Source organism: Spermophilus citellus, assembly GCF_964194105.1.
Source record: "Spermophilus citellus genome assembly, chromosome: 5".
NCBI classification, from domain to species: domain Eukaryota; kingdom Metazoa; phylum Chordata; class Mammalia; order Rodentia; family Sciuridae; genus Spermophilus; species Spermophilus citellus.
Window position 1 is genome coordinate 61040333 of NC_138186.1, and position 13592 is coordinate 61053924.

Sequence of the window (13592 nt, forward strand, 5' to 3'; positions counted from 1 at the left end):
ATTGCAAGTTGCAAACTCAAGTCCCCCGCCTCCCCGGGACAAACACACCCCCGCGCCCGTTCACAGCTGCCACCCCGAGTGATCCAAAGGCTCCGGCAGAGATCTGCGCCTCCTGGTTCTCCCTACCCGCCAACCCGACAGCTCCGCATCGCCGCCGGGGGCCCCCATCAGACTCTGCCCCGCAGTTGGCTTCGTCGAACTTGATTTCTCACCTTCTCAGCCCCATCACCTCCATCCTTTCCCCTCGTCTCGCCTCCACCCCCTCAATTTCCTCCTCCTCGCCCCCCATTTCCACCCTCCTCCCCCTCCCCCGGCCACTTCGCTAACTTGTGGCTGTTGTGATGCGTATTCCCGTAGATCCGAGCACCAGCCGGCGCTTCAGCCCCCCCTCCAGCAGCCTGCAGCCCGGCAAGATGAGCGACGTGAGCCCGGTGGTGGCTGCGCAACAGCAGCAACAGCAGCAGCAGCAGCAGCAGCAGCAACAGCAGCAGCAGCAGCAGCAGCAGCAGCAGCAGCAGCAGGAGGCGGCGGCGGCGGCGGCAGCGGCGGCGGCAGCAGCGGCAGCGGCAGCTGTGCCCAGATTGCGGCCGCCGCACGACAACCGCACCATGGTGGAGATAATCGCCGACCACCCGGCCGAACTCGTCCGCACCGACAGCCCCAACTTCCTGTGCTCGGTGCTGCCCTCGCACTGGCGCTGCAACAAGACCCTGCCAGTGGCCTTCAAGGTAAGAGGCGACTGCTGCCCTCCGCCCCTAGTCAGGCCGCGCCAAACCTGCCAGCGGCCGTCTCCAAGCCCACGGGGGCCGCCCGGAGGTCCTCCAAGACCTCCTGCCCCGGCGGTTCCGACAGGAGGGACCTTGACTGTCCTTCTTCCTCTGGATGCCCCGGTGGGCTCTGGGCAGTCGTCCCGCAAACCCCCTCTTTCCCACCTGTGCCCACTGCCACTTCGACCTCAGCCCCACATACCCCCTTCCAGGTACCCACCCTCCAGATCTCCCGGCCCCTCTTCTAACCCACTCGCTTGCGCCATCTCCCCTCCCCCCCGGCGCCCCAAGGTGCCCACTCTTTGCAGCGAAGCCCCTCTCGCTCCTCCCCGCCCCTTTCCAGGAGGCGAGGGTCCCCGGCACTCTTCCTTAGGACTCCCACGTCCTCCTCCCGGTCAGCCCCGCACCGCGGGTGCCCGTGCCGCCTCTCTCCGGGATTCCGTGCGGTCCTTCCCTCTTCCCTCCCAGCCAGATGCCTATCCGGCATCCCTCTCCCTGACCAGCGGGAGCTCAGTGGCCCCGGCCCCTCCCGGGCTCGGGGGCTGGCGTTCGCTGGGTGCCGACCGGGGCGCGTGGGCAGCGTGGCAGGGGCTTGGGAGGGTCCCAGGCAAGCCTGGGGACGGAGGGCGGGGTAGGGGGGACGGGACAGGGGGCGTCTGCGCTGTTCGCTGACCCGCGCCAGTTCCCGTTACCCGGAGGAAGGCGGGGCCGCCAGGGTCTTCGCGTACCCCGAGGCGGGGCAGCTCTGGGGTCCCGAGCGCGGAACCTGGAGCGCGGGGAGGCGCGGGCCGCGGGAAGGGGCCGGCGCTCGGGCCGCCTATTGCAGCGGGGACCGAACTTCCCGCCTCGCGCCGCCTGGGAGGGATGAGGGAAACCTGTGGAACAACCTCGGTTCGCCAGACCTGAAAAGGGAGGTGAAAATGTGCAGGTTTACTTGACTATTATTCTTAAAGGCCTTAAGTCCCATCGGTTCCTCATGCCGGTGCCAGGTCGCGGGTGGCTCCCACCCGTGGCCTGGGCTCGGAGGTGGGAGTCCGCGGCTTCCAAGAGGCCTCTTCCGCCCGGCGGGCCCGTTAGTTTGCGGGTGGGCGGCCGCAGCGGGAGTAGCAGCCACGGTCGCAGGTTGAGGGTGTGGGGTCCCGAGTCTCCCTCAGGGCCGAGTGCCAAGGCGGCTCCGCCACGCGGTTTGGGTTTCTCGGGACAGCCCTAGCCGTGGGGGAGACACGGAACCCCCAGGGAGCAGCACGCCCCGGGCGGACCGACGAGCGGTTCCCCGCCGTCCGCACTCGCGGGGCTTAGAGACCCGGGTGGAGGGGGCGGTGAGCCATCCTCGAGGTGAGCACTCCTCCAACTCAGTAGGGGGCCTGGGTCCCCCAGGTTCTGGGAACTGTGGGGAGCAGGATCAGCAAGGCCTGGGGGAAAAGAAAAGGGGGGGGGGGGAAGGGAGACAACCTGTCAGTCCCTCCAGGGTGGACCCTGGGGCCAAACTCCCACGGGCCCTTTGGCAGTTCCCAGTTGTGGATCACCCCCACCCCACGCACCGATTCCGAGTCCGTGTGTGGGCGGGGTGGAAAGAAAGAGGAGTCCGGGTCAATTAGAGCCGGTTATCTCGCTGGGTCTCCTATCAGAACAGGAATCAGAATGAATTGTTATGGAAAAGGGGATGTTGTATTCTAGGGCAGGTTTCATTTTGCAGTTGGCTCAAGAAATGGTCTTTTAAAATGATTTAAAAGTGACATTCCTCCTTTTATCAAGCACCCATTCTGTAGGTAGGTTAATATTTTCTTCCTTGAAATATGAAAAAGGTCAGAATATAAGTGAATTGTAGAAAGTGAAATTTCCACATGAGAGGTGTATTTCATAATGTTCATCGCATGAGGGCCCAGAATGTTCTAATTAGCCTTATGTGAGGGTGGAAATTTGTTAACATCAGTCTCTCATAGCGCCTCCAAACCAGACAGAAAACCTGAATGAAAACAGCAAAAAATACAAATAAGTAGATATTTAGTAGGTATAATGCCACAGATGAGGCTATGTGAACATATAAGGCTAGGTTCTTAGATGATATCATTTACATGTTTGATGTAACGTTTTGCTACCCGTTTAAGGTATAACTGTCTTGAACTGTTTTTACGATTTATGATGCTGAATTGATCTTGAGCATGAGTATTCTCTATAGAAAGGATGTTTTCACATAAAGATAAAATTCTGTGTGGTTTGAGCTATTCTCAGATATTTTGGCTATCGGCTAGGCTTTCTCACTTCAATCCTTTAAAAAGTATTTTGAAAATAAATTTCTCTATTAATCATACTTATTAATTACACAGAACATATTCTTATTATTTTAACTAGTTAACAGAACATAGATAACACAAAACCATTTTAAATTGAATATTGCAATTTATATTAATTGAATAATGAATCGTGTTAACTTAAACCCTGATTCAGTGTTTTACCATCCTCATATTTGTGTTTAATGAAATTACAAAAAGGAGTGACAGTTGAGATTTACTTAAAAGTTGTATCTCTGCTAAAAAAATGTATATAGATATTTGAACATTCAGATTTTGACAGCAGTTTTTATCCTTTTCATTCAAATGATGTAAAAACATTCCTATTTAAAAAATATCCTGCTTTTGGATAAAAGCCTGAAAGCAATAGACTTTCTACACTCTTGCAACATAATCAAATACACGTGTAATGAAAAAATAATATGAAGTCTCCTTTTTAAAAGTGATGACAGCAAATTGGTTATCATATTCACAGATCCGTACAAAATAAATTACAGTGTTGTTAGGTAGATAGCAGATAGGTAAATGCTTTTTAAAATTTTTAAAATGTTTTATAGTTATAGGTGGACACAGTATCTCTTTTTTAAGTTTTATTGCTTTTTTTAATGTGGCGCTGAGGATCAAACCCAATGCTTCACGCATGCTAGGCAAGCGCTCTGCCTCTGAGCCACAACCCCAGCCAGGGATAAATGCTTTTAAAAATACAGAGAACTGAATTGTTGAGAAGTCTGGTATTGAAATCAATACAGTATTTACTGAGTTCTTATTTTATCACTGAGCTTGGAAATGTAGACAATCAGATGAATTCAGTATGCTGTTTTCATATAATTTAAAATAGTGCTTCAGCTTGATATTGACAGCGTATTACATTAAGTAGGGAATGTATTAGTATTGTTCATATGATTTTATTTTAGGATTATATTAAAATAATTCATTATTCCTCAACATATAAAAATACAAAATCAACTTTTATACTTTATATACAGTTGTTTATCAGCATGATATTTTTAACAAAGTTCTGCAGTTTTGAAATACTCAGTCCCCCCAGGTGTCAAGGAAATGGAAATATTTTTAACATTTCTTTCAGGTGTATCTCACTTTAAGCTTAAAATAGTTAAGGCATGCTATTAGAAGATTCAGGGCCCTTTCTGTCTCAGATAATTCTAGTGACAAAGAAGCAATTTGCAAATTCAGCTCATTAGTTGATGGTCAGGTAGAAATAGTGGAGAGTCAACTCTGCAGTCCAGTAGCACTTTTTTTAGTTAGGGGTCTTTCAGCGTTTCCACTGTGAAGCTTTGTGTTCAGGGTTCATAACTAAGTTTCTTTAAATAGCTTCAAGCTGAAACAGTATGCAGAAATTTTTAGGTCCAGATGTATATTTTAAAACTAAAAGTAGTGCAAGCCTATAGCACTGTTTTCAGTTAAGAGAACACTGGACTATATATGTTTACCAGTGTCATATGTTTTTCTGGCAAAGTTAAAGAAAGAAAACATAATTTTAGCTATACGATCTACTACTTGTAGTTAATTTTCTATCTTTAATAATACTTTTCAGTATTTATAAAAAGAAAGTTTCAAAATGACAGCAGCTTCTCTTTGAAAATCATTTTTCGACATCCTTAGCCATTTTCCTCTCTTCAAAAGCAAGTATGCAGTTTATAAATATGTGACACTAGTGAATCGCATTTTTCCTATGTATTTAATGATTAGATTTTGTGTTTATATCTTTTAAAATCTAAGTATACCTAAAGAGGAAATAGGTTGTTAAACCTATTAAATAAATTGTCATACAAAATTATGTAAATCATAGCAGATTTCAGGTTATATGAAGATAGACACATTTTTTGTTATATCTTTAAATGCAATAAAACTTATTTAAAGTTAAATATTTTAGGGTTGAACATATAAAACTTATTGGTAAGTTAGCTGGAACAAATACTTCTAGGTGGAAATATTTTTTAAAATTTTAGAAACTTTCTGTTTGAGAAAAAGTAGGGTACATGTGTCTCATTTTTTCCCCTTTGGCCTTGCCATTTGTGTCCTTTCAAAATTCCAGAATATTCATTATTAGGTGATTTAAACCATCTTAATACATGACATATAAATTGCTGGCTTAAATTGAAACAATTTCCATCAAAATTTTCTTCGAATTTCAAAAAATGTTTTGAAATGGTATATTATATTCATTTTTTCCTTTAGAATTTGTAAATTCTGGGTTAAGTTCTAAAAGTTAGTAGTAGTTGTTGAAACTTTTTGATAATTTACTTAAAATTTTTGCTTTCTTTAATTATTGGCTCAACCTCTCTTTTTATTATAAAGAGAGATTTGGTCAGATTCTGTCTTGAAAAATAATCATATTTTAATTATACTGCAAATTGTTTTGTAAGAGTAATTGATTAGCTAAGATTATACTTCTATCCATGAAAATTTCATGAGTAATTTTAATATCCAATATTAAGATCACAGAAATAATTTTAAAGGTCTAAGTTAATTCTCTATTACTCCTCTTTTAGTGTGATTCACAGTTTTAGTCATGAGTTTCAGACAAAATTTCAATCCATTGCTAGAATTAAATATCCTTTTATTTTATTTTGTACATGCTATATACATGTGATTTAAATGCTGGTTATATTGAAGTATGTTAAATAAAAGAACTCCTTTATCAATTCAGAAATGTCAGTGCATAAAATTTCTTTCCCATGAGGTTTATTTAATTTGTAGATTTTATATTTTAAAAATACCTAGAAATGTAATGGATAAAGGTTTCATCATGAATTATTTGTGTAGCAGTACTTTTATCTTGGGTAATATGGATAAAAATTTTAACTCATGCTTACGCCTAGCTAGTTAAAGAGCCATTTTTGACTGCTCTTAACTCCTTAAAATATTTTTCCATTGCTTGAGTTTGTTATACATGAAATGTGTAAAAATTTCTTCCTTCTTTTGGTTTTCTTTCAAATAAACACAATAGAGAATTTCCCAGGGAAACTTCTTAGCTTCAGAGATCTACTTCAAACAAACAAACAAAATGTCAAACTTGTAATTACCCTTGTGATTGATATAAAGTCAAATACAGTGCTACACACTCTCCACACCAACACACACACTTTTTCCTCCTCAGAAAAACATTGGGCAATCTGATTTGGTAGAGTGAATAGCAGAAAACACAATATATTTAGCCATTAAACCAGAGTTCAGCCATAACATGGAAGGTTGTCACTGCATTGTGTTAGTTTTTTTTTTTTTTTTTTTAAGGCCAAGTTCTGAGCCTCATAGAATACTTACACAACTCGTGAACTCGTGATTATTTGTTTTGTTAAATATGACATGTAAAACATACCATTATTTAATATGGTAATTATTATGCTGCTTAAGCAAAGTAAAATGGATTTATGTATTTCACTCTTAGCCTCTTTTTTCATATTTTCCCATATTGAATCAATTTTATTTTTCTAACTAAAAAAAATCATTATGTTAAAAATATGCAGTAAAATAATAATGTCCCATAGTTCTTGAAAACCATCATATTGGGGCAGATTTCTTTTATTATTTCCTGTAGTTTAGCCTTAGTTGAGTGAAACCCACCAGTAGTCATCCTTTATCCTCAACAACACCAAAGAACATCCCAGGACATGAAGTGAAGAATCACATATTCAGTTGAACTCTTTAAGGATGCTTCTAAATAAAAGCCTGTTTAGCCATCACCAGGGTTGGAGCAGAACACTATGTTATCTTCCTCATCTTACAAAAAGCAGATCATTGTAACAATTCTCTGTTTATATAGTATGATATGCATATATTTGACAGACTTTAAAAAAATTATTTCCAAATTATATTGAAAAATGGTGGCTCCTGAGGATTAAGTTACTTATGTGGGGAAATAGTAGATATGTAGCAAAAGTAGGGAAAAATTGGAGACTCTTAAATTTAGTGTGCTCATTCTCTTCTGAACAGTAGAGCTTTTCTGTTATCTTTATAATATTTACTTTGACAGAGAGAGCCACACAGCAGGTGTTAAAACACAAAATATCGAAGGTTCAGATGAATACTGGCAAACATCAGTTAATTGAGTATTTTCAAATGTGCACATTTTTGTCCTTGTGAATTTGAAAGATACATGGCCTCCCTCAGGAGTACAGTTTTAACTATATTCAGTAGTCTCTTGAAGTACTAGATCAAGCATGCAGGGAGGAAGTCTAGTTCTCAAAAGATTTGCTCTTGACCTTGAAGACTTCTCAGATTGAGAATAACCTTATACTACAAGTAAAGGGTCATTACCATGATCTCCTCTCCTCTGGGACAGAAAAAGTCAGAAAACTGGTCTGAAGCAAGGGCACATTATTGCTGGTGAGGAATGATGATGACTCACCCTTTAACTGGTTCTCAGAGTTCTATCTGGTAGCCCCAGAGATTTCTGGCTAAGGAAAGTGGTTCTCTTTATGGAGCTCTTTCATTTATTTATTTAAAAAAATGTTTATTAAACACTATGTGCCAGACACTGTTTTGGGAGCTAGGCATATAACTGCAAATAAGACATGAGATGAAGGCCCTTCCCTCATGTAGTTTTCAAACTAATATAATTGGGACTTGTGAGTCTCTCAGCTTTGGGTTGGTGTATCAAAAGGAGTAGGTTGATCATACATATATACTTATACACACACACACACACACACACACACACACACACACACATCCACCCAGAAACACACATTGAAATGAAGATTACTTGAGTATAGTGGGCTGTTGGGAAAGTGGGCCCTATAGTTTCAGGAAGGTTTATGGTTTTGGATTGAAAAACAAGGTGGTAAATAGAAGGAATAGAACTTAGAAATAACCCAAGAGAAAGGTAAGGGTGATGAAAATAATGACAAGGTTTTGTTTGTTTTCCTTGCTGGAGGAAAGGATATAGGAGAGGGGTGAGACTCATGGATGGGGAAAATTTATCCCTAAAATATAGATATGGTGTCTATTTTACTATAAGAAATTTGCTTTATTGAAAATATGTACCAAGCATATTTGGAACATTATATTAAATGCTTAGTTTCATCTTATGGAAATCTTCAAAAAGAAGAGAGTAGCACTATATGTAGAAAAAGATAAGTGGGATATTTGCCAGACAGGCAAGCACCCTAGAGTGACACTAGAGTAACATTGTCAGAGTACTGACAATAGACTCCTGTAGCTGGAGACAAGTGACAATGTACTCCTGTAGCTGGGTTACCAAGAGGGCATCTGGATGCTAAGTGAAGAGGAGATGGAAATAACCTGAATAGAGGATCCTAGAAGTTGGTTGACAGAAAGTATTGTTATTGGGGGGCAGGATCTTGGTAGTGGATTATGAATAGTAAGTTTTGTACACTGCTAGTATTCTATTACCACGCCCCATGTTAATCACAGGTACACATGTAAGTTGGCTAACCAGGATAAACTCCGTTCCTTAGAGGTAGAGCAGAGAAAATGTCTGTTAGTTTCAAAGACTGATTATTCTGAATATTTACTCAACTGAGTTAATCTGCTTCAGCCTAACAGTTGAAGATTAAGGAGGCAAATGTGTCATTCCAAGATGGTAGATGGAATAAAACAGATTAGAAGTGTGGCTCTGGGTATATTTTTTGTTTTTGCTGTTCATTTGTCATTGATTATTTTCAGCTTAGTATATATATTCTGCACCTAGACTTTTAAGTATTTCACTGGGTCCCACTACAAAGTAGGCATTTATTGCAAGCTAAATATGTAGCCCCATGTAAGGAGATGAAATGTGGACTCCACTATATCCAGGGCTCCACATAGTCAGGAAATCAAATGTTATACCTTAAGGTTTCTTCTGAAGAGCTGATCACACTTCCTACTTTTTAGCCAGAGATTTGGATGAGAACACCTCATGGCTCTCCAAGCTGTAGACGAGATGCCTTAATGTGTGTGATGCAATCTACAGATGGGGCATCAACCTTTCTTCTGAGGCATAATTCCTGTGGACAGCCTAACATGGGGATTTAATAAAAATGTACATATATTCAGTGAAGAATCCAAAAACAAATGAGGGAAATTTATGCCTGCCTTTGAAATGGGTGGACCCTGAAATATTGGTCTGTTTGAAGTGGCATCATAACCCATATACAGATACTTCATTCCTTTCTGTCATTACTGGACCAGAGCACTAAGTCTTGATAAGACACATCACTTACAATGAGAATTTATTCTCATTTTTTTTAAGCCTTTCTGATGTGCCATTATTGCTGCTGTGTTTCCTGTTTTATGTAGGTGGTAGCCCTTGGAGAGGTACCAGATGGGACTGTGGTTACTGTCATGGCGGGTAACGATGAAAATTATTCTGCTGAGCTCCGAAATGCCTCTGCTGTAATGAAAAACCAAGTAGCAAGGTTCAACGATCTGAGATTTGTGGGCCGGAGTGGACGAGGTAGGTCTCTGATTTTTAATACTGATAATGGAATAAGCACATTAGGATCCTCTGATGAAATGTGGACTGTCTGTATACAAATCTAGTGTGCATACAAATCAACACCTTCTTTTACTGAATAGAATTACAGAAGATTTTATTTAAATGCATCCAGACGCAGTTGAGTGTTTTTCTGAGTACCCAGGCCTTTTTCATTTGTTTTATAATACTGAAAATTCAAACAATGTTTCCAGAAGAACTACCTCCTAATTTCACTGACTGTGAGCACATAAGATAGAGAAAAGACCAATTGGAGGATAAAGTTCTGAATTATGAGTCACATAATTGAGTAAATTGGCAAAGGGGAAAGTAAAATGAATACATTGAATCAATTTCTTGATACTAATCAATTTTGCTCTAAGTTGAAGCAAGGACAGCTAACATAATGCTCTTCACTATTGCAGGCTGCCTCTATGTGATTTAATTTGTTCTCATAATATATAAGAACCTGTTAAAATTATGATATTTTATAGAAAGCTGTTCATTTGAATAAGTGACTAATGGTATTACTATGTTAGGATGATGATATAAAGTTGCCTAAACAAATGAATGATAAATTTTAATTTTAAGTATCTCAAGAAGATACTAAGTAGATCTATTTAGGAATAAGGTTAAATCAAATTGAAAGCCTTATGGATTCACTGCAGCCCAGGTTTGAATTAGGAAATGAGAAGCACCAATTTTTAAACCATGTCTAATAATTGTTCTGTAGTTTGGATCAGATGTCAAATTATTACCATTGTAAAAACTTGATAAGGGAAATTCAAGCAAGGCTGTTTCCGATGAGTAGTTTTAGTTTACTTTCTAGGAACAGGGCCAAGAAGTTGTACTTTTTAACTTAAGAAAGAAAAAAATGATGCATGCTAATGAGAATCTGTCACTGAAAGGTTATTTGAAATACAGTGAGGCTCAGAGCCTCTGTTAGAACCCAAACTAGAGGGTTTATCACTGCATTATGTTTAGTTTACCTTGATTAAAAGAAAAGAAGACATATGCTCTATCATTATGGACTGATGGGGCTTGGGGGGTGTGTGTGTGTGTATGTAATAATGCTTTTATTTCAGTTTATCATGCAGGACTATAATACAATTAAAGTTTCTCTTTTATCCTAGTAAAAATTAAGAAAAATATGAACATGATGATATACCTGTATGTTCTAGATTGAATATTTCTTCTTATGTAAAATTACCTTAATTTTAACTAGAGTAATGAATTTTAGTATTTGAAGGATTGGGTGTTATATTTAATTTTACAGATTCAATCTAGTGTTTTTATTGTCTTTTTGTATGCTACATAACTTTTTTCTGATCAATTTGAGTAGAAACTATGGCAAAGTGATAGTGTACTTTGTAAACCCTCAACGTATTTATTTAAGAAACTTCAAAGAGAAACAAAGGGTGTGCACTGTTTTACTATATTGGCTTTCTGAGTTTTGGCTGGTTTCCCAAATAGCAATTTTTATATTTAAAAAAAAAAGACAGACTTAACTGCTTGCAGACTTTTCACGCATGGAAGATGAAGAAAGCTTCTTTTGATGAAGTGTAATTATGTCCAAACAGAGCTGACCCCCTCCCCCTATATTTCTTATGATCTTAACTGAAGAAAGTAGGATTTTTCCTTTGAAGCAGCTGGGACTTGGTGGAGGATCTGAAATGCTACAGTCTGCTGCCAGAGGCAGGATGGAGAAATTGGTCCAGACTTGTCTTCAAGATTTAGATGGGGGTTGGGGGGAGCAGTGGAGAGAGACAGAAAAATTGATTTATCACTAATAATAGATTTTTATATCACTTTATTAACACTGTATGCAAGGAGACAGTAATATCAAGTTGGAATGGAGAGAGAAAAAAACAGAGAGACACTGATAAGATGTAACACTCTAAAAAAAAGTGGGTCAGTTTTTCAGTGTCAGGAAACCCTTTAACTTGCCTTTGTACCCTTTGTACCTGACCTGCTTTTATAACAGACTCCAGCTTCCTCTTTGATTTTTCACACTTCTCCATTTCTCTTAAGTTATTGTGTCTTATCAACATGCTGCTACTATTGTATTTTCTTTCCCGGCTTTACAAGTTTTCTGTTTTCAATAGTGTTAAAAAAATAAAAAAAACCCACCAAATTCCCCAGATATTACACTTATTTCCCCTTTTCACTCATATAAATGTAAACTCTCAGAAACTGACAAATGGTCTTGGATTTATTAATGAGTTATGTCACTAGACTTTATGGGTTGTCTTATTACAACTTTTAAAAATGCTTGAAATAGGAGTAGATTATCAATGAAACTTGCATTGAATTAGAAATACCTTATGATTTTTAATTGTAGATTTAGTTTACTAGCTTTTTTAAAAATTGATTTTATGTTTTTAAATACACAACAGCGGAATGCATTACAATTCTTATTACATCTATAGAGTACAGTTTTTTATATCTTTGTATATAAAGTATGTTCACACCAATTTATGTCTTTATACATGTACTTTGTTTTTTTTTGCATTACAATTCTTATTACACATATATACCACAATTTTTCATATCTCTGTTTGTATATAAAGTAGGTTGACACCCAGTTTGTGTCTTCACAAATGTACTTTGGATAATGATGGCTATCACATTCCATCATTTTTGCTAATCCCCTGCCTCTTCCCTTTCCCTTCCTCCCCTCTTCCCTATAGTTTACTAGCATTTTTAAAGCATCTACAGTATTTTGTCATTTTAGGATACATTCTGGCTTATAGTCTTACCTCTCCTGTCTATTCCAAGCAGCCCCTCAGATTAGAACTGATAATCAATGACAGTTCATTATATTTATCTTGAAAACTATATGATTTGAGGACATACTGCAGAACTAGTTCCTAAATGAAACTATGGAGGATACAATTTGTTATACCTAAGTAAGAACTGTATTTTTATCAATTTTATTTTGGATCTTTACAACCTTAAAATATTAAAAGTCATCCATGCTTCAAATTCAGGGAAACACTCATGTAAGGACAAAAGTCAATTTAATTTTACCACGGAGCTAAAAAATGAAATTTGGAAAAACTTTTTTTAATTTAAGAAAATCATCACGTCTACATAAACATTTGACCCAGGAAAACAAGAACCAAATGTCAAGTTGGGTCATAGTTTCTTCAACTTAACATGCTTGTTCCTACTGAACAGGCCAATCAGAAGTAGATGGAACCTTTTCAATTTTTGTTTCAGTTGTGATCCATAGGATTTGATTTTGGGAAATTTGTTACCTAAATACTTGTTTCCTCCCTGAACTCTCTCTTTTTTCCCCCACTATTTTGAGACAGTGTCTCACTAAGTTGCTTAAAACCTCACTAATTTGCTGAGGCTGGTCTCGAACTTGCAATTCTCCTGCCTTAGCCTCCTAAGTTGCTGGTATTATAGACTTGCCTCACAATGCCTGCAAACTCACCTCTTTTAAAAAAAATATTTTATTTTTTAGTTGTAGATGGACATAATACCTTTTATTTATTTTTCTAATGTGGTGCTGAGGATCGAACCCAGTGCTTCATACATGTGAGGTAAACAGTCTATCACCGAGCCACAACCCCAACCCCAACCCACCTCTTTTTAAGGGAAAAGTGGTTCTGCTCTGAGAATTTAGGTGCTTTAGATTTGAAGGGTGAATTTTCTATTTGACTTTTGTCTTTACATGAGTGTTTCCCTGAATTTGAAGCATGGATGACTTTTAATATCTCAAGGTTGTAAAGATCCAAAATAGAAATATTCTCAAACCCTGTTTAGGTAAATTCATGCATAGAATGTTGTTATTTAGAGACATTAAGGATAATTGAGAAACGTACATCTTTGATTTATTAAGGTTAGTGTCATGGATGGTAACGGTCTTCCAATGACCAAAGTCATTGGAACCAGTATTAGAGTTGCTGTTCTGGATCCATGGACAACTAATTTCATCTAAAAGCACATTTTAAAATGTTTTAATGGAAATTAACTTGCAGTCTAGAGAATCGACTATTTCAGTCCTCCAAATCTTTCCACTATTTTGAGGTCTTAATCCGAACCTAGTGGTTCCTATTTAAGTTTCTAATGTCCATTTCTATAGATTTT

The 13592-nt window shown here is 39.2% G+C and overlaps 1 protein-coding gene across 8 annotated transcripts in view; it reads left to right on the forward strand.

Moving 5' to 3' along the window:
• Positions 1-341: 341 nt before the first annotated feature.
• RUNX2 (RUNX family transcription factor 2) overlaps positions 342-13592 on the forward strand; it is a gene marked incomplete at its 5' end in the record, with an annotated part of 232802 nt that continues 219551 nt past the window's right edge. For all 8 annotated transcript variants that reach the window (XM_081296133.1, XM_081296136.1, XM_081296140.1 and 5 more), the window contains 2 exons: positions 342-728; positions 9320-9476. In XM_081296133.1, coding sequence (XP_081152259.1) covers positions 342-728; positions 9320-9476 — 544 coding nt within the window. The remainder of the gene's footprint in view (positions 729-9319; positions 9477-13592) is intronic.